The sequence below is a fragment of the Bos grunniens genome, chromosome 15 (assembly GCF_055505025.1).
Source record: "Bos grunniens cultivar Pamir isolate PY7600 chromosome 15, Bosgru_T2T1.0, whole genome shotgun sequence".
Lineage (NCBI taxonomy): Eukaryota > Metazoa > Chordata > Mammalia > Artiodactyla > Bovidae > Bos > Bos grunniens.
In genome coordinates, this window is record NC_141179.1 from 25,419,118 (window position 1) to 25,436,516 (window position 17,399).

The 17,399-nt window shown below is 39.3% G+C and overlaps 2 protein-coding genes across 4 annotated transcripts; one reads left to right on the plus strand and one right to left on the minus strand.

Moving 5' to 3' along the window:
• Nucleotides 1–8,664: 8,664 nt before the first annotated feature.
• On the minus strand, nucleotides 8,665–9,291 carry C15H11orf71 (chromosome 15 C11orf71 homolog). Its single transcript, XM_086339319.1, has one exon. The coding sequence runs from the start codon at nucleotides 9,119–9,121 to the stop codon at nucleotides 8,723–8,725; it is 399 nt and encodes a 132-aa protein (XP_086195445.1). The 5' UTR covers nucleotides 9,122–9,291; the 3' UTR covers nucleotides 8,665–8,722.
• Nucleotides 9,292–9,387: 96 nt separating this feature from the next.
• Nucleotides 9,388–16,732, plus strand: RBM7 (RNA binding motif protein 7). 3 transcript variants are annotated; one of them, XM_086339315.1, is made up of 5 exons: nucleotides 9,388–9,546; nucleotides 10,429–10,591; nucleotides 11,264–11,351; nucleotides 14,306–14,387; nucleotides 15,288–16,732. In XM_086339315.1, exons 1-5 carry the CDS (start codon nucleotides 9,451–9,453, stop codon nucleotides 15,645–15,647), a joined length of 789 nt encoding a protein of 262 aa, XP_086195441.1. In that variant the 5' UTR covers nucleotides 9,388–9,450; the 3' UTR covers nucleotides 15,648–16,732. The 3 variants fall into 3 exon arrangements, with proteins under 3 accessions (XP_086195441.1, XP_086195443.1, XP_086195442.1); XM_086339316.1 differs by lacking the exon at nucleotides 9,388–9,546 and adding an exon at nucleotides 9,635–9,776; XM_086339317.1 differs by lacking the exons at nucleotides 14,306–14,387; nucleotides 15,288–16,732 and adding an exon at nucleotides 12,945–13,173.
• The last annotated feature ends 667 nt before the right edge of the window (nucleotides 16,733–17,399 follow it).

Genomic DNA, 17,399 nt, shown 5'->3' on the forward strand with positions numbered 1-17,399 from the left:
AAACCTATACTGTGGTAGAGTTATTTCCACAACTAACCTTGTTTGAATCACAAGCAATTTCAAGCTGCTTTATGTACTTTACTATGCTATCAATAAGTTAAGAAGTGAGTTCTCCATATTCAAACAAATTAGTAGAAGACACATTTTCTGAGTTCAAACTACAGTTCCATCAGTCTTTTGGATCTAGATCTAAGTGCAAAGATAATTTTCATATAATTGAGGAGCTTCTGCCTAAACTTCAATTAATCTACAATGCAATGACATGCTAAAAGGCAAATATCAAAAGAAGAATTTAATAGAATTATATAAATGCTTTCCAATGAATATGTTCAGTTAAAACCATATGCTCATAGGCTAATATCAGTATTTGGTGGTACAGATGAAAAGAAAATCTCAAAGATAAAATATATACAATTCATTAAAACCCATCATTTTCAGAAGAGCATTTGCTTTTGATTCTGATGATAGGGAAGACCAACTTTGAATTCTAGCTGAGCAAAAAGAATTCCATCTTCTCAATATTATTAGTGTTACTGAATTAAACTTGGATCTGCTTGCCTGTGAGCGGTAAAGCCAATCTACTGACACTTGGTTGTGGTGATAAAAAGTGCAATGTTTATTGTAAATGTACTAATACAAGGAGGACAGTGGCTGGTGCTCTAAAAGCCCAAACTCCTCAAACGCTTTTAACAAAGCATTTTTAAAGGCCAGGTGAGGGAATTACCAGGCAGTCCAGTGATCAGGACTTGATACTTTCAATGCCCGTGTCCAGGTTAAATCCCTGGTGGGGAAACTAAGATCCAGAAATCAGCACAATGTCATGTGGCTGAAATAAAATAAAGGCCAGGTGAGGGAGGAGGGGTCACAGGTTATGTGATCAGCTCATGCACAATTCTCTGACTGGCTGATCATGAGGTAACAAGGGTGGTGTCACAGGAGTTAACATTATCAGTCCTTAGGCTCCAGTAGGCTTGGGGTTCTGTGCTCATGGTTGTCAAGAAGTTAACATCTTCCATTTGATGTGGTGGCGGTGGGGTGCTGGGGGTGGTAAATGTGCATCAAATACTGTTATCCAAGCACTTCAGAAGGGAACTAAAGTAGAAGATATGGAGGAGGGACTGACCATAGGGCCCTGCTGAGTTACAGTAGTGACCTGGCGTATAGCAAGTACTCTGGTTTGTTTGTTTGTTTTTCTTTACTTGTCGTCTATTTTAGACACTTCAGTTAAGTTCAGTCACTCAGTCGTGTCCAACTCTTTGTGACCCCCTGGACTGCAGTGCCCCTGCAGGCCTCCCTGTCCATCACCAACTCCTGGAGCTTGCTCAAACTCATGTCCATCGAGTCGGTGATGCCATCCAACCATCTCATCCTCTGTCATTCCTTTCTTCTCCTATCTTCAATCTTTCCCAGCATCAGGTTCTTTTCCAATGAGTTTTCACATCAGGTGGCCAAAGTATTGGAGTTTCAGCTTCAGCATCAGTCCTTCTAATGAATATTCAGGACTGATTTCTTTAGGATCCAGTTTAGGATTGACTGATTGGATCTCCTTTTAGTCCAAGGGACTCTCAAGAGTCTCCAGCACCAAAGTTCAAAAGCTCAGCTTTCTTTATAGTCCAACTCTCACATACATACATGACTACTGGAAAAATTGTAGCTTTGACTAGATGGAACTTTTTTCATAGTTTAAAATTATAAGTAGGGAATTTTTAATTAAATTAAATATTTATGTGCATAAATGTGCATGCATGTGCTCAGTCAATTCATTCATGTCCAACTCTTTGCAACCCCATGGACTGTATAGCCCGCCAGGCTCCTCTGTCCATGGAATTCTCCAGGCAAGAATACTGGAGTAGGTTGCCATGCCCTCCTTCAGGGGATCTTCCAGACCTAGGGATCAAACTTGAGTCTCCTGTATCTCCTGCATTGCAGGCAGATTCTTTACCCAACTATCCACCTGGGAAGCCCAATCTGCATAAATATTTGTCCATATCTTTGATGAGGTGTAGGATTTTGTAGGTTATTGGTAAAGAATCCGCCTGCAGTGTAGGAAAGTCAAGTTTGATCCCTTTGTCAGGAAGATCCCCAGGAGAAGGAAATGGCAACCCACTCCAGTATTCTTGCCTAAAGAATTCCATAGACAGAGGAGTCTGGCAGGCTATAGTCCATGGGGTTGCAAAGAGTTGGACAAGACAGAAGCTAACACTTTCACATTCACTGGATTAGGTCATGTTCCTAGTGACAAACTGATTTTAAATTGAAGCAAACCTTCAAACAAAACTAATATTTTTACTTATAAACTGATATGTTTATTTAAGTTATTTAATAGAATGAAAAATTAGAACAATTCTAAATACTCAGCTCTTGGAGGATGATAAAATAAATGCTACATAATCAGAATAATAGTCACATTTGGCCTCCAATGAAGATATAGAAAGTGAAGAGCATAGTTCTCACTCGTAACAACAGACCAAGTAAGTGACAATGGCATGGCTTTTTTTTTTTAATTGAAGGAAACTTACTTTGTCTTATCATTTTACTCTAATTTGCTCAAGCAACTGGATACCTAGACCAAAGAGACTATTGTCAACTACAAATTCTCACTTGCCATAGGCACTTGCCATTGACCCCTAGAAAGACGAAATCATGTGCTGTTGCAGCTGCTGAAAGGCGTTCAGGGTGGACAGCAGAAATGACACCCTCCATACCGGGGAGGAGGTGGACTGGCAGGACAGGTCTTCAGATAGATATTTTCAGGAGCCAATTTTATAAGCCCGATTCTTATATCTTCTCATATCTAGAAAAGTACTAAAATCCTTCATGGTGATGACTGCTCCTCACAACTAGCAAAGGCTTCATGAGAGCAGAAGAAACCTTCAGGAAAAATATGTGCGTGATTGCATGTACTCCCCCTACACCAAAATCTCATATACACTGACCTTCCCCCTGCTTCTTTGGAGCAGTTTCTCAGAGCTACCTGAGGTGCTGTTTCCCAGGCTGCAGTCCTCATTTCACCCCAAATAAAACTTAACTCCCAACTTTCATGATGTGTGTGTGTGTAAGTTTACATTACAGTCCCTGCACTTCGCTTCCTGGAGTCTTCCATTTTCGGATTTTGAGTCCATGGAGAAATAGCCGATCTGTGAGGTTCATTCATTCATTTAACAGGCATTTATTACATTTCTACTTTGGGGGCACTTCATAGGTTTGAATATATATAAAGATTAACTTAGACAAGTGGTCTGCCCTGAGACAATGTAGTAAGGGAGATAAGACCTAGATTACACCCCTATTCTTGAAGCTAGGTGTGACGCCTTACTGCAAACATGTGAACAGAGGATGAGAAAGGTGGTTCCAAAGAAAGGAAGAACCAAGGTGTCGCTATAGACAATGTATAGCTAGTTAGGTAGACTATCAGAAGTTACTACACTTTTTCTGTTCTGTGAGTCAGTACAGTCCATGTTTTGCTTAACCTGCTTAAAAAGGGTGTGTTCCTTTGCAACAGTAAAGAACTTGAACCAATCTGGATGGATAAACACTTAACAGGCAGAAAATGTGAAGGACAAGCAATTTCGTTAAAGGGATTAGGATAGGCATAGCTATAGAGGCAAAATAAGAGCAGCAATCACCTGGAGGAATTAAGAATAAGAAAGAAGACTGGCAATATAGTTTGGTCAGATTATGGGAAGTCTTAAAAGTCAGTTTAAAGAACGTACAGTTTTTAGCTTCATTGCTTCGGCTACTCTCAGGTCTTTGGGGAGACAAAGACCCGACAGCAGCTTACTGTATTCATTGGCAAGAAGGTGAAGACAATTATTTTTCTCCTCTGATTCAGAAGAAGTGTATTGTGAAGTAGGGCTACCTTCAGATATTCTAGTGAAATAAAAGCCAGGCAAACCATAACTTTTTTTAACATTACATTATTAGCATACTTAATAATTGGACCTACCCATATACATTAGGGGAGAAGGCACTGGCGACCCACTCCAGTACTCTTGCCTGGAAAATCCCATGGACGGAGGAGCCTGGTGGGCTGCAGTCCATGGGGTCGCAAAGAGTTGGACACGACTGAGTGACTTCACTTTCACTTTTCACTTTCATGCACTGGAGAGGGAAATGGCAACCCACTCTAGTGTTCTTGCCTGGAGAATCCCAGGGACTGGGGAGCCTGGAGGGCTACTGTCTATGGGATTGCAGAGTCAGATACGACTGACGTGACTTAGCAGCAGCAGCATATACATTAAGGGATGTTCCTAAATGCCCTTCCTTAGTAACAAAGCCAGTCTTGATCCTCAGTGGCTGGGAATCTGCAGCTGCATGCTTGCCTCCATTCTCCCACCCACTTGCCAAAGACATAGACAGGCACCAGAAATCATGTGGAATAAAGATGCTGGCTTGAGGGACTTCTCTTGTGGTCCAATGGTTAAACCTCTGAGCCTCCAATTCAGGGTGCATGGGTTTGATCCCTAATCAGATAACTAAGATCCTGCAAATGAATTACCAAAAATTTTAACAAGTTATTACACATTATGTCTCCCTAAGAAGGTGATAAAACATGCACTTGTCAATTTTACTGACTCTGTGTCTTTTTTTCAAAACAGCATCTTGTATTTCTCATACAAATTCTGTGGGATATACTATGGGAAGCACTGGAGTAATTTACAGTCAGTACTGTAAAGTTATAGTTTAACTGTGGGATCAGAGAGATATGCTTTGAGTTTACTGGTCTGCAGCTATACACATTTAGGATGCAGAGAAACAGGGCAAACAAAACAGGATAGATGTTCAGGTAAATATAGTACAGGTGATGAGATATATAGAGAGAAATGTTAACATAAGTACATTGTGAAAATAAGAGCAGCAGGACTTTGCAATTGAATGGACACAGGCAATAAAGGTAGGAAAATAGGTAGTATGGAGTCATAGGCATTCAAACTTACACACTGGTTGGTTAGGGAAATAAGAGTACTTTTCATGGAAAATGGGATCCCCAGATGGCATTAGCGGTAAAGAAGCCACTTGCCAACACAGGAAACTTCAGAGACACAGGTTCAACCCCTGAGAAAATCCTCTGGAGGAGGAAATGGCAACGCAATCCAGTGTTCTTGCTTGGAGAATCCCACGGACAAGAGGAGCCTGGTGAGTTACAGTCTACAGGGTCACAAAGAGTTGGACACAACTGAAGGGACTTAGCAGGCACACTCATGGAAATGGGAAAGAAAAAGTTGCATTTGAGTGTGATCTGCATAGATTCATCAAAGGAATAAAAGACATAATTTTGTTTGAAATACAGCTAAGCCTCAAAATTAAGTCTACCTACTCTTCCCTCCCATTGGACTTTCTTTTCTTTCTGCTGAGTTACTCCTCTCAGAATTAGGCTTAGTACCAAATCCAGCTATTGAGAGCCTCCTTTTCCTGTACCCCAAATGGTCATTCTCTTCAAGACTTTTAGAGCTGATGAATAAAGGAAGTAAATATACTAATAGAAGTTACCTTCAACACATACTAGTCAGTTGCCTAGTATGATACAATAAACAAAGGTCTATAAAAACAAAAAGGAAGTTACCATGGCTTTTAAAAACTTACAATGGAGTATTGAGGGACTATTTTTTGTCTTAGAAAATCCATCTATTTTAGAATGGTAACATGCTACACAGGCAGTGATACTAAAAGTCATTCTGTATACCAACATATGGATTTTTAATAACATGGACCGCTTTTGGGAAACTTAGTTGTTCCTGCTTTAGATCATTTCAAGAGGTTTCTATCCATCCTCGCTTCCACAACACAGTCTTTGTGACTCTAGGAAGATGTTGTAACTTGGAACACTTGCAAATGTTAAGAACAAGGAGAAATTAGACATTCATCAGCTCAGATTTAAAATTATGAAGCACTGGGACTTCCTCGGTGGTCCAGGGGTTAAGTAAGACTCTGCACTCCCACTGCAGGGCGTGTAGGGCTGCTCTCTGGTCGTGGAACTCAGATCCCATAAGTCTGGTGGTGTGGCCAAAAAAATAAATAAAATGATGCAGAATGTATGTGAACAAGGTTCTACTCTTATCAAACAAATTTTTGTATCATTTTATTTCTGGCACATGTACACTATTTATTATTTAATCAAAGCCCTACTTCTGATGACCCTATGTGAGAACAGAGACCAAGTCACGCCCACTGGGCTCTCTTCCTCTTGCATGCTTCTGTGCACATTTATGCCAAATTTTTGTCCCTTCCTTCATAAATCTCAGCCTTCTTCCCCTGAAGCTAAGGAATATGCCTCAAAGGTGTATTTAATGTTGTAGCATCTCCTAGTGTGATATGATCCAACCTGGCTGCCTAGGACAGCCCTTTTTTTTGCCTTTGCTAAAGTAAACATAATTGATACCCACCACCCTTTCCTTCCAAAGTGCCCTGGTTTGCACAGTAAATGTGGTCATCCTATGCATTGTACTTATTTTTCTCTTCTCACCCCCCAGTTCTCTTTTCAATTTTAATCATTTTTTTAATTTAAAGTGTGGAATTAGAGGTCAAATGGGAAAGAACTGAAGAAGTCTAGTCTGATTTCAAAACTGACACAATTTAGCCTCTATGAGAACTTTGGGCAGTTAATTCATTATCTTGTAAAGTGGTATTTTCCACCATTAGGCATCTCTAAGTTTTATGAAAATCCTTCTTACCTTCAGTCTTAATTTTACTATTCTTCCCCAAACTCTTCACATACAGGTTTGGGATTCTTTCTCAACCACATCCAGCCTAAGGAATCCATATATTATGAACTAACTTCTTTTCAGCTATCTAGAATAGCATTAGTTAGATACTATCTTTGGGAGAATTGAGAAAATAGTCACTCAAGTCCTTTTTGGTGTTACATAATTCTAATGAGGAACCTGGGTTGAATGGCTTCAAGGTTCTACCTAGCTGCATGACCTTGGAAAGTTTACTTCAATTCTTCGTACCTGGTTACTCAGCAATGAAGTATAATACTTTTGTTACGGGCTGTTATGAAAATTAAATGACATATATAAAGCTCCATAAGAGCAGAGACCTTATCTATCCTGTTCACCACTTTAGTCTATACCTAACACAGGTAGTAGCAGGCACAGAGTAAGTTCTCAATAAATATCTGAATAAACAATAAAAGCCCCTAGCACACTGTCTTGCACACAGTACTCAATAAAATGTAGCTATTATTACTCTGTCAAACATTTTTCTTAAGAGGTGGTTTCTAGACCTCTCACTACATTAATCACTCATATGGACACTCTTTGGTTTGTCAGAATTCTTCTTAGAATGTAGTTTTCACGATTCAATTCTGTTTTGTGTGTGGTAATTTTGCTTTATCTAACACAATTATAGACCAGAGTCCACTGGGAAAAAGCTAGACTCTTACCTGCTTAAAATTTGCCACTTACAAAACCCACTTATTTTCTGCCAATATCACCCTTTAAACCTTGGGGAATATATGATTAAGATAAAATTATTAGCAGATTAAAGAGTAGTTTTTCCTGGTGGCTCAGATGGTAAAGAATCTGCCTACAATGTGGGAGACCCAGGTCAATTCCTGGGTCAGGAAGATCCCCTGAAGAAGGGAATGGCTACCCACTCCAATATTCCTGACTGGAGAATTCCATGGACAGAGGAGCCCAGTGGGTTACAAAGTCCAAGGGGTCGCAGAAAGTCGGGGTGGCTGAGCAACACTTTCACTTTCAAAGAGTAGTCAGCCAGGTTAAGAGAAGAACCAGGATAGTGCAGTATTACGGAAAGCCATGGCAACTAGGGTTATTTTCATCACTTGACCTAATGAACAATCCAGCCTGGTGATTTGTTAGCCACTAAATCCAAAGTATGCTTGATCTCCTTGTTAGTATGGCTAGGAAAAGTTCATCCAAAGTGCTTAGCACTGGGAAGATCTTCAAATATAATTTAATGTTTGAATGGGAAAGACAAACAGGAAAGTTTAAGGAAGATGCTAGAGTGAATACATGATCGGCTTCCTAACAGTTGTAGACTGTTCCAATTTTTGCCTATTTGGGAACAAGATTCAGATTAAGGAAGCTGGGATTGACTGTAAGTAATAAAAAGACATAGTGTAAAAATTAATTTGGAACCTTTGGCAAATTAAGAAACGTAAATCTGTTAAAAAATTTGAAGGAGCAGTAAGGTTTAGGTTTTGCTTTTGTTGCTTTAGTGTAGTAGAAAGTGAAGTTTATAGACATTCCTTAAGAAAAGATGAAGGAAGGCGATGGAAGAAGTGTAAGGGACAAAATGATAGGATTAAGTGTAGGACCATAGATGGGAGGATATGCCAGTAATAAACCAACAGAAGTAAAGGTAATATTAGCCTGAGGTGGAAAGGTAGGCAGTTAACGAAGCTCGGAATTACAAGTCTCAAAGTAGGAGAATCTGCCAGGGAGGTCCGTAAGACTTGTGGAAAGCGAGAAAAATGTGGTTCTTTGTTGGGAGGATAAAGGGACTATTGACCTCTGGGAAGGATGATCCAATCAGCTCAGCTTTGTGACCACCTCAATAAAATCTCCACTCCTCCTCCCTTCCAACCTAATCATGGCTATTTAAAACCGTGTGACTCAAGTAACTGCAAACATTTTCTTTTGCGATAGGCTAGAATAAAGACGCCCCTCTAAAAAGAAGACTTCGGTTGCACCAAGAAAGTATTTTAGAGAGAGGCCTTGTTTACACGCTAATTGAAGGGCCGAGGCAGGTATTGGTTTTAAGCTGAAAGACGGGCTACGATAACTCCTCCAAGTGCCACCAGACGCTGTTGCAGGACACTTCTTAGAAGGTCGAGTTTCACCGCAGGGCCCGGGTAAGGTGAGAATCTGGCCTGGCGGCTTCGGCTCCGCGCCTCCATTTCCCTTCCCTCGTTAAAGCGGGTCGGGCTTCGGCCGCCACCAGGCGCCCGACGGCTCTCGGTCCGGAAGTTCAGCCGCACGGAGGATCGAGGAACAGGCTCTGGAAGAATCGCCTCGGGCCTGGTAACGAGGAAGCTGTCTCCGGAGACCATCGCCAACGCTAAGGCCGACGAGCTGAGGTCACCGTGGGAAGAGCTAAGGTAAGCCACCCGGCTCCTTCGATCGCCGGCGGACAGGGACACAGAGTTCTGCGCCATCTTCAAACACTGCCCGTAGTATCTAATGTTACGTCTCTCGGTCAAGGTAGGCCCTTCGCGACTCCGCAGATCAGTTCAGCGGATCTCGACAGCGCAGACCGACTTCACAGGAAGCCATCACTACAGCAGTTGCGACCAGGAGCCTTCCCCGAGCCCTCTCCTCGGAGCATGCGCAGTCCGTCAGCGCACGTAATTGCCGCGGAGAGCCGGCGTGATTGACGTTTACGTCGGTGACGCCTGAGTGCGCGAGGACGTGGGGTTTCTGAGAGTGCGCAGTGCGTGCGTCGGCGGCGACCCTTCGGCCTTTTTCGGGAGGGGGCGACGCTGAGATGGGGGCGGCGGCAGCCGAAGCGGATCGCACTCTCTTTGTGGGCAACCTTGAAACGAAAGTGACAGAGGAGCTCCTCTTCGAGCTTTTCCACCAGGTAAGCGGCTGGGATAAGCCTCTTCCTTTCGTTTCCCGGCCCGCCTAGGGTCCGGCCCAACGGCGATCCGCGCTTCCTTGGCGGAAGCGGGATCCTGGTGCGTCCCGGCACCCTGACAGGTGGGCGGGCTGGAGGCGGGGGTCACGCTTAGAAAGGGAGGCGCTCGCTGCGTGTGGCTTTCTGAGAAGAACCCTAATTAGTTCAGGCCAAAGTGAAGACTAAAGGTGGTGGTGGGTTCTCAATCGGGCATTCCTGTGGTAAAGATTCAGGCTCTTTAAGGGGCCTCAAACGTATGGGTCCTTCGTTGAGCTGTACTTTGCCTTCTTTTCTCATCTTCTGCTTGTAAATTTATTTCAATTTGTTTGTCGTATACATTTTCCACTTAAGTTTCTTACGAAGTTGCAGCAAAGACAGATTCATAAGGAAAGACTCCATAGAAAAAGCTTAGACTCCGTAGGAAAGCGGCATTGTAGTGTTTCTGTATTAAGATCTGTATTAAAACGTGTTAAACTTGTTCCCTCCAGTTGCACCCTCCAACAGCTGGTAATGGTTTGATTGATCGATGCAAAAGTCAGCTTTTAGCCCAAGAAAACTTTCTCTTGCTCTTGATAAACGTTAATTTGCACAAAGTGGGAGAACGATGGGTGTTGGCCGCGACGTTAAAGTCATAAAGGGCAGTGAAATGTAAATTCAGTGATTGGGTTTCCAGTTCCTTATGGGCTCCCTCCCCCGAAGTAAGTTAACCTAATTTTCAGTTATAATCTATAGGATCTTTAACCGTGAGGGAAATCCCTGTGTATCCGGTTTTTAAGAGTCTTTGTAACATTTGAGTATTTTCTGAAACTGCCTTACTGAAATTCTGAATACTTTTTGTGTCTGTAGGCTGGTCCAGTAATTAAAGTGAAAATTCCAAAAGACAAGGATGGTAAACCGAAGCAGTTTGCCTTTGTGAATTTCAAACATGAAGTATCTGTTCCTTACGCCATGAATCTGCTTAATGGAATCAAACTTTTTGGAAGGCCTATCAAGATTCAGTTTAGAGCAGGTAACTATTTACTGATGATTTGGGGAGAGAAATTGTTCACTGCTTTGTTTTTTGTTTTTAATTTTGTTATTCAGTTTTAGAGAACCTCTTTTTTTGAGAACCTCTTTTTGGGTGAAAATGCTTTAAGCTTTATAAACAGTAAACTATATATCGCTAAAAATGGGTAACATTGACAGTATGGATTTTGAAAGTGGTAATTTTCAAGAGAGTTAAAATTTCAATTTGGGTTGGTGAAAAGAACATAAACCTTTATTGTTAGAATGACTGATTTTGGTTTCATGCTCTAAAAGCACAAAGATTATTTCCTGAAAGTCTTCCTGACTGGTTTGTAATATACTTGTACAAATTTTGATGTGAGATTATGTGAGGATGAAACTTTCCTTGTATTCAGTTTTACAGTTTAGTGTGGGGATCAGAGTACTATGGCCAAATTGGGTGTTTATACATTGTCTGTTGTACATTGGGTAATACCTTATTTGTAACCCTTTGTTTTAAATATATCTGGTATTAAACACTTAGTTTTCACTCTGATGAACTATAAAGTGATTTACTGAAATTTGAGGTTTTCACCTTAAGTTATGTCCACCTGTTTTGGAATGATTGGGCTGAGGAATACAAAATTTCAATTTTAAACTTTCTAACAGTAAGGATTTATCAAATTGTTTCATTTAGGAAGTAGCCATGCCTCACAGGAGGTCAGTTTGTCATATCCCCAGCATCATGTTGGAAATTCAAGCCCTACTTCCACATCTCCTAGCAGGTAATGTTTTGCACCTATTTTAAAAATCGTTTATCAGAAATTTTTTTTTAGGTTGTGATCTCAAAAAATACATGAGTGATTGGCTTCCTTCATTATGCTCCTACCTCTTTTTTCTGCTGCTGTATTTGCTATTTTGGATTATAGTTACACATAGTATCTATTCTAAGGGGACTATAGGCCCATTGTATATAGTTCCCTTAAAATAAATACATGTATAACTATGTTCATTGTAAAGACATATACCCAAACCCACATACATGTATATACTGACACAGAATTTCTCAAAACATTACTTAACTCTTGCTATTTGTACCCTCTGTTTTCTGTTTTGTTTTTTTAAATGCACTTTAGTTCTATGACCACTAATTGGTTGTTACTTGCAGATTAAAAATACCTATTAGTAAACAGACTAAGAGTTCATAAAGCTGGATTCTAAATATGTCTCTTAATAATTGTGTAATCTTGAGCTAGTCTCTGGCCCTATCTTTCCATTTGTAAGGAAAAAAAGTTGATTCAGATGATCTCTAAAATCCCTTTTAGTTACTAAGGATTAGAAAAGTTACCATATTTGTATCTACTTAAATAGTTTTCTTTGGGGAGGCTGATTTTTTACTAGGGATAATTTTTTCCTGGTATGTCCTTAGAGCAATTTATCAATCATAATGGGCTTCATTCAAGAAAGAGTTAAAAAATCCTGTCACCTGTCTGATTTGTCACCAAGTCCTTTGTATTTATGATCTCATTTATCCCTCACAGCAGTCTTATGAGGTAAGAATTATCTCTACCTTATGTATGAAGAAAATAAGGGTTGGAGGTTAACTTGCTCAAGTATGAACTGCTCATAAGCATTGAGCTTGTTTTCAAACTGAGGCAGTGTGATTGAGCACACCCACCATGATATGAGTAGAAAGTGTTTAGAAAGTTTTAATAAGGAGAGATAAGTGAATGAGGACCTGAGAGAGGCCAGTGTACCTAGATCATAATGAATGAAAAATGGAGAGTAGTAGGTGATCTTGTCAGAGTAAACAGAGGCCAGATGGCATAGGGTCTTTCTTATATGTCATAATTAGGATTTTGGAATTTCACCTTAAGAACATTAGGAAGACACTGAAACAGTTTTGGTAGGATAGTAAAAGGAACAGGTTTGTATTTTAGTGAGTTACTTGGTTGCCCTGGGAGAGGATGGATTGAAGGAGACAAGGGTGAAAATAGACCAATTAGGAGTCTGTTGGTAGCAAAGTATTGGTATTAGAAGCAAGGAAGCTGTTGCGGTTGAGTTGATAGTTTGGATTAAGGTGGTGCCAGGAGCTGAAGAGAAGTGGGTGAATGAATATGAAGAGTCTGGAAGGTGAAATTCTAAGAAAGCAGTCATCTGAAAGGGTATGCTCTTCTTGCCAGCTGAAATTGTGTTTAAATGCTTTTCAGTACAGTTGGAATTTGAAGCATCTCTAACCACTATAAGTTTTTAACCCATCTTAGAAACTCTTGGGGGGAAAAATACACAAGTAAATAGTTATAATCAAGTGTTAGTGTGTACCTGATTTTTATACTCTCTACAAGTAAAATTATACTTTTTATCCCCTTGGCATGCAGACACATAATATGATTTAAGAAAACAAAATATGAGACTTCCCTGGTGGTCCAGTGGTTAAGACTTTGCCCTTACACTGCAGCGGACATGGGTTTGATTCCTGATCAGGGACCTGAGATCCCACGTGCTCGGTGGAATGAATGAACGAATGTGTAAATAGCTTTCTTTGTAGAGTATAAGTAAAATTAGTTCTGCTTTAGAAAAGTAAGAAAAAAGAACCCTAAATAAAAAGATCTAAACTGTAAGATAAATCAATTGGTGGTTTGATTCCAATGGTGTATTTTAAAATAAAATTAAAACTTTTTCTGAGCTTTTCTGTAGAGCAAGTTACCTCTTTAGGAAGTGAGGAATAAGGTTTAAGTCCTTAAGATTAGTATTCTGTTTATGTTATAGAATTCCTTATTCCCCAAAGCCTATTATTCTTTCCTGTCTCAGTAATTCTTTTCTTTGAAAGTCACTCAGTCATGTCTGACTCTGTAACCCATGGACTATAGCCTACCAGGCTTCTCTGTCCATGAAAGTCTCCAGGCAAGAATACTGGAGTGAGTGTTGTTCCCCAGGCCCTCGGCAGTGAGAGCGTGGAGTCCTAACCACTGGACCACCAGGTATAGCCCTAGATTTTATCCTTTATTTCTTCTATTTTCTTCACCTATTATGTCTAATTGATCAAATTCTTTTCATTTTAGTGCTCATCTAGGTCTTGGCACTATTGGCCCAGGGATTGACAAATTTTTTTTCTTTTCTGTAAATTGACAGGGTTGGTTTTTTTTTTTCTTTTTTTTCCTATAAAGAACTAGTTTCTTCTGCCATTGTAAGTGAAGTGAAGTCACTCAGTCGTGTCCGACTCTTAGTGACCCCATGGACTGCAGCCCACCAGGCTCCTCCATCCATGGGATTTTCCAGGCAAGAGTACTGGTGTGGGGTGCCATTGCCTTCTCTGCCATTGTAGCACCACACAAAAACAAAAGAGGTTGGCCATGTTCCAATAAAGCTTTGCACAAACTGGGTTTGGCCCACAGACTATAGTTTGCTCCAGCCCTTCCCTCAGCTGGAATGTGTTGTCTTCAGGTAATCTTGTTCAGTTCTCTCTTCAATACTTCCTTTTTAGAAGGGCCGTTCCTGACCAGTCAGGCTAAAATAGAATCCCCTCTCTGTCACCTCAACTTATATAGTTGTATATTACTGTGTCTTTATAACCATGTGAAATTCTCTTATTGTCTGAATCCTTACCCCTGGCTCCTTGAGAGAGCAGATACCTTGTTGGTCTTATCTTTGAAGACTGTGTCTTACTCATGATTGACATGTTTATTTGTTGAATGAATGATTATATGTTGGTTTTCTTATTTTTCACTTTTCATGAAAGGACGGTGGATAACATGACTCCATCAGCACAGACAATTCAAAGATCTTTCTCGTCTTCAGAAAATTTTCAGAGACAAGCAGTGGTAAGCTGATTATTCAACTTGAGTTGCTAAAAAAGAAAAATTATACTTAGTTAAAATTCTTTTTTAACTTCTTAAATTTTAGTTAGACTAGCATGGCCTTTGTAGATTTCAGTTTTCACTGGGCTGAAATATATATTTATAAGATCAAAGCTATATAGAAGAGCTGCTTCTCACATTTGTATTATTTTTCTTTAACCATTGTTGGTGTGTGTGTTGCAAGTATTGGAAACGCATTCTCTGATGTTCTTATAACCTATGCTGAGTAATTTCTATCATATACTGTCTTTAATACTTAATACCTTAATATATTGGCATCTTCTAGATCCCCTTCCTTGCGAACTTTCCATTTTTTTCTGTAATAATACCACCAGTAATAAAATCTTAGATATCTTTGCTGTTTCCTTTTTGTCTTTGATCGGTCTCCAAATCTTTCATTGTATTCTTTTTCTTACATTTCTTTCTTTTTATTTTCTTTGCCCAAATCACAATCTTGGCTCATGGTACCTAGACTTGTGTATTTCACAGTCTGCAGAATAAAATACAAGAGTGAAATAAAATTAAATTGAGAAATTAGTATAAAGGGATATGAACTTTTATAAATGTGTTTTTTTCATTTTGCTATAAACCATTAAAAAAAACCCATCATTGCCTAATATCTTCCCACAGGCAGAATTTGAGAACCAGTGATCTAGTCACTTAGTACTTACCTCTGTTTTTCTCCTTACTAGTCCATTTCACTCACCATTTCTACTATTTTTAGTTGTGTTTAACTTAAAATTCAGATAGCCAAGAATGATTTTGCTTTTCCATTATTGTGTTTAACCATGTGCTAGATATCTGTTGCCTTTGATACCTAGAAATATTTGTGCTTAACATTTTCTTCTTTTTCTCTTCGCTCAGATGAACAATGTTTTGAGACAGATGTCATATGGAGGGAAATTTGGTTCTCCACATCTGGATCAGTCAGGATTTTCCCCATCAGCTCAGTCACATAATCATACTTTTAACCAGTCTTCAAGCTCCCAGTGGCGCCAAGATACACCATCATCACAGAGAAAAGTCAGACTAAATTCTCATCCCTACGTGATGGATAGACATTATAGCCGTGAACAGCGTTACAGTGATCTGTCTGACCATCATTACAGAGGAAACAGAGATGATTTTTTCTATGAAGACAGGAATCACGATGGCTGGAGCCATGACTATGATAACAGAAGAGACAGTGGTAGAAATGGAAAATGGCGCTCATCCCGACACTAACAAATGTTATAAGGATTTTTCATAGGGTCATTTTAGGTCCTTTTTGTTAATTTGTTTCTGAGAATGTTTTCTTAAACTATAGAGCAGCTTTACAAGTTGCCACATTTCTTTGTAAAAATTTTAAAACTCAATAGCAATTCAATACAGACATGAGAAGAATTGTGGTTCTAGTTTCATTACATTCATAGCCTTTCACCTCAGGGTTTTAAAAAGAGGAAAGGGTTTTATGCAAAATAAAGTACCACAGTTCCTAATCATTTTAGACAATTGACTAAAGGATGTATTATATGGATTAGTTGTATTATGAAGAAAATATTTTAATTATTTTTTTGTATTGCAAGAAGCTTCTTGTTGGTGAATCAGATTTTTGGTGTATATAATGAAAAATATTCAAGTTGATAGTCAGAATTGACTCAGTATTTTGTTAATAAGAAAATGTTTAACTTCAGTGATTCATTTTACTAACATGAGAAAGCTTTTTGATAAAGTTTGGGGATAAACCATATTTAACTTCTCAAAGAACTTAAGTTTAAGTTCTGTGACATGATCTTGAGCATAGAAGTGTACATCTAAGACATGCTATTTCGTTGTAAAATTTTAGAATTCGCTAATTAAATCGATGTAGGACTGAAGCCACTCAGGAAGTTAAATATCACTAAATGTATTTTTTTACAGTAAAAATACAGTGTTAATATAAATCCCCTATTTCTGGAAGAACAAAAATATAAATGCATAGTTGGATAAATGGTAAAATGTTTTACTGAAAATGTACTTTTTAAAGTACTGCCTCTCTGACTCAAACTTTGAAAATTTTAACATTGTATCCAGGACAAGTGTACAGGGACACATTTTATTATGGAGATTGTACAGGTTGCTTTTTGTTTTTGTTTGAAAGAATTTAGTCTAAAACATTTTCTGATTTAAAAATTTTTAAATCTTGTTTAACAACACTTTTATGTATCAAGATGCTGTTTCCCTTTCATTGTAGAACTTGTTTATAAAAATTAATTCCTTGTAAAATTTGAGTCCTTTTTAATAACTACAGCATTTGTACTATGTTGCTTTTTAATATATGGAAAACAAAATGAAAGAGTATGTCTTTTTTTTTTGACATCACTAGGGACATTGCACACAAAAAACTAGCAACACACTTTTATTCAGTGATTGCCTGGTGTTAAAAGTGTCAGTTTTTAGAGTATCCTGAAATATACCTTTTGAACATACCAAACTTAATATTTTAGAATCAGATTTTCAGTAACACATGGTTTATGTTTCTGAGCACTGTAAATTAATTTGGTTACTCTCCCTGGTGTCTAGGAATTTGTACATTTGGTTTTCTCTGTTTTTAAATATGCACAGCTTTTCTGTGCCTAGGTTTGTGAAGCCATGCAGTTACTAGCACAGAGAACATTAAGATCAGAAGTTTCTGTCCTTTTAAGCAGTTCTTGAGAAGAAAATGCAACCCACTCCAGTATTCTTGCCTGGGAAATCCCATGGACAGGGGAGTCTGGCATGCTGCGGTCTATGGGGTAGCAGAGGAGTCAGACAACCTAGCAGCTAAACAGCAACAAAGCAGTTCCCATAAAGCGTCTGCCTACAACGCAGGAGACCCAGGTTTGATCCCTGGGTGAGGAAGATCCTCTGGAGAAGGAAATGGCACCCCACTCCAGTACTCCTGCCTGGAAAATGCCATGGATGGAGGAGCTTGGTGGGGGTTGCGAAGAGTTGGACACAACTGAGCAACTTCAGTTC

Bases quoted from the DNA above. Each gene is read 5' to 3' on its own strand.
- RBM7 (XM_086339315.1), top strand. From the start codon at position 9,451: ATGGGGGCGGCGGCAGCCGAAGCGGATCGCACTCTCTTTGTGGGCAAC. The intron at 9,547-10,428 runs GTAAGCGGCTGG...TTGTGTCTGTAG, and splicing joins TCTTCGAGCTTTTCCACCAG to GCTGGTCCAGTAATTAAAGT. The intron at 10,592-11,263 runs GTAACTATTTAC...TGTTTCATTTAG, and splicing joins CAAGATTCAGTTTAGAGCAG to GAAGTAGCCATGCCTCACAG.
- C15H11orf71 (XM_086339319.1), bottom strand. From the start codon at position 9,121: ATGGCGCAGAACTCTGTGTCCCTGTCCGCCGGCGATCGAAGGAGCCGG.